General features: G+C 43.1%; 1 protein-coding gene across 1 annotated transcript; it reads left to right on the forward strand.

The window, feature by feature from the left end:
* Positions 1-376: 376 nt before the first annotated feature.
* LOC123121425 (protein CHAPERONE-LIKE PROTEIN OF POR1, chloroplastic) lies at positions 377-2,866 on the forward strand. Its single transcript, XM_044541391.1, has 5 exons — positions 377-560; positions 658-800; positions 1,740-2,122; positions 2,482-2,558; positions 2,634-2,866. The coding sequence occupies exons 1-5, from the start codon at positions 508-510 to the stop codon at positions 2,782-2,784; spliced, it is 807 nt and encodes a 268-aa protein (XP_044397326.1). The 5' UTR covers positions 377-507; the 3' UTR covers positions 2,785-2,866.
* The last annotated feature ends 267 nt before the right edge of the window (positions 2,867-3,133 follow it).

The following is a 3,133-nucleotide window of genomic DNA, read 5'->3' on the forward strand; positions in this document are numbered from 1 at the left end:
ACGATTTGATTTGATTGTCCTTGTCCGTCATATAGCTAGTATGATTTGATTTTTTTTATGAGTAGTATGATTTGATTGAATTAATGCAATTACCTTACACCATCAACGGTGGCATCGCAAAAGATTTGATTTGATTTGATTGAGTTAACGCACTACATGTGAGTGAGGCTTCACGACATAGGACCACAAACAACTTCACCAAATGGAACATCCTTAGAAACAACCCAAATCAACTTTTTTTTTGAGACATACAACCCAAATCAACTCTTTTTTTTAGGTGTACAACCCAAATCAACTCAAAATGAAAAAGGAAGTGAACAAAGCCCGGCCCACTAAAGTCCGTAGGTAGCAAAGCCAGCCTCACAGGCCCATCACCTGCCTGCCTACCTCCTCCCCTTCTCCGTCTCGTCTTTCTATCCAATCCCATCTCCTTCCCTCCCACGGCGGTCTGCCTCGCCCGCGACCACCTCGCCGCCGCATCCCTCTCAACCACCGCCGGCGTCGGAGATGCAGGCGACGGCCGCATCCTTCCTCGCCCGCCCTCTCCCGTGGCCCCGTCGGTGAGCACAGTCTCAAACCCCCTGACTCCTTGATCCAGGTCTCTTTCTTTTCTGGCGTTCTGACTAGGCCCTCTGCCTGTGATTCTGTTGGGTGCAGCATTGGCAGGAGCGCGTATGGGGCGGTGGCGGTGCACGGAGGCGTCTCGCCGTTGCCACCACGGCTGCGGGGGGTACGGTGCTCCATGAGCCTCTCTATCGGCGCCGGTTCGAGCGACATCGGAGACAGCGGATTCAGCTACCGTAAGATAGCTATTCAAACCCTAGCTCCCATGTGAATGCCTTCGCTGATTTATTTGTGGGGGATATAGGATTGGATGGTACTGTAGGTATCCGCAGAAAAAAAAAGAGGATGCCATGGTACTATAGGTGGCCTTAGCGTTGCTGGTGCACGAGGCAAGGAATAATATGTATGCGCTGTGCACAATCGAGTTGGCTTTCTGTTGATTAATAACCGGTCATGTTAATTGGTGGTGACACATAAGTTGCATTGTGATCGCGAGGAAGCGTGGAGTTGCAACAATAGGCAAACGATGCAGATTTAGAGGAATGTTTATTGATTATAAGCTTTTCACTACATAATTTAGAGAGGAGAGATTCATATGCATTATGGGGACAATTTTGAGTCACTGGGAAAGAATATCAGTGACGAACACAGAATGCTGGTTCAGTACTATATCTTTGTTATCTTGTGGATCGATCAAACTAATGGACCCATGTTTTTCTCGCAGTGTGCAGTTGGCTGAAATAGAAGTTAGTATTCTAGCAACAGAGAACTAAAATGATTTGTTTCTATTTCATTGTTGACTTGCTGCCGTATACAACTATACATAATTACATACTGTCACCAACTACAGACTTGGGATTTATTACAATTTATGAAGTCCTGATAAACCTGTTTTATAATCATCATCAGTAACAAAACTAAATACAGTCTGCAGCTCTGCTCACAAGTAATATTTTCTTCTTGAATGTTGACATGAAAAGCAAATTTGTAGGTAGAAAACTTTCATTCATTTAGCTGTTATAGCTTGTGTCGATTTGTATTTAGCTGTTTCCACAGTTCTTCTTCTTGCAACTCTCAGTTGTTATTGCCATTGATAAGAATGCCCAGAGTCATATGCTCCATCCTTTGTGTTTATCTGAGGACCTTATCAGCAAAGTGTATGTGTATCTCTGCAGAGTATGCTCCTGTCTTCCGAAGATACCGTGAGCGGGATCCCTACAAGCTTCTTGGTGTTGACCGTGATGCATCTGAAGAAGAGATCAGAAGTGCAAAAGACTTCCTAGTTCAACAGTATGCTGGTCACGAAGCAAGTGAAGAAGCTATTGAAGGTGCTTATGAAAAGATAATAATGAAGAGCTACCAGCATAGGAAGAAAACGAAAATTAATCTGAAAACCAAGCTTTTAAAGCGAGTCGAGGAATCCCCGTCATGGGTAAAGGCATTTCTTGGATACTTTGAGGTGCCATCAATGGATATTATTTCCAAAAGATTATTCTTTTTTGCTTTCATCGCTGGATGGAGCATAGCAACTTCTGCTGAGAATGGACCTGCATTCCAGGTATATGCTTTGATTATCCTGACCTTTGAAAGGTCTCTCTTTTCTTGTTTGATGACATGTTTCAGTCCTGTGGTTGCTTGTGGTAACCTAAAAAACATGACACGTAACTTGTTGATTCACAAAGGACCAAATTGAGTGCCATTAAGTTCTAACCAATCACCAGCTATAAACTCACAATCCACAATGCTTGCCCTGTGCATCTGTCTACTCTTATTTCTGTGACAGCTGAGAATTCAATAACAATGGCAATGCAAGACCTGATAAGTCCTAGATTTGGATATTTACTTATTAGAAGTTAGAAGAGCTTCCAGCTTAGGGATCAGTGGATCACTGTATTGACATTAGTTTACCTTCTGCAGCTCGCAATATCACTCTTCTCGTGCATATACTTCCTTAATGACAAGATGAAGAACCTTCTGAGAGCATCGACTACTGGGTTAGCGAAATTTCTTCAGCCAATGCCTTGACTTTTTATCCATAGTATGTTTGCTCACGCAATGTGTCCTTCCAGGTTTGGAGTACTTGTTGGTGGCTGGATTGTTGGTTCTATGTTGGTCCCTCTTATCCCAACATTTATCATCCCACCTACATGGTCGCTTGAGCTTCTTACCTCCTTGGTTGCATATGTTTTCTTGTTTCTGGGGAGCACTTACCTCAAATGAAGCAACATCAATCTTGTAACCGTAAATTGTAGTATTGTTTGGAAAATTTTGGCAGTTACTGAAATGTCTACAATTGCATGTACCGGCAATGTTGTTGAATCCTTCGTCCTTCGTTCAGCTCAGGGTAGAGACAACCGGGGAAGCCAGGTGCTTTGTTTACACCAGTTGTCCACTCATTTGTTTAATTAATTGTCCATATAGGGGGCTGTTCTTCGCCTCGCTGGTCCAAGTGAATCGCTGTATGGATCACCTGCTGAAGCTTAGGCACAGGATCAATTCAGATTGTTAACTCATACGGAATGTACTATTTACATATTGATATTGATGTGGAAATGATGTAGCGAATTTT

This window comes from Triticum aestivum, chromosome 5D (assembly GCF_018294505.1).
Source record: "Triticum aestivum cultivar Chinese Spring chromosome 5D, IWGSC CS RefSeq v2.1, whole genome shotgun sequence".
Lineage (NCBI taxonomy): Eukaryota > Viridiplantae > Streptophyta > Magnoliopsida > Poales > Poaceae > Triticum > Triticum aestivum.

Excerpts from the sequence above, each read along its gene's own strand:
- LOC123121425 (XM_044541391.1), top strand. The coding sequence starts at position 508 with ATGCAGGCGACGGCCGCATCCTTCCTCGCCCGCCCTCTCCCGTGGCCC. Across the intron at positions 801-1,739 it reads AGACAGCGGATTCAGCTACC|AGTATGCTCCTGTCTTCCGA; the intron begins GTAAGATAGCTA and ends GTATCTCTGCAG. Across the intron at positions 2,559-2,633 it reads CTGAGAGCATCGACTACTGG|GTTTGGAGTACTTGTTGGTG; the intron begins GTTAGCGAAATT and ends GTGTCCTTCCAG.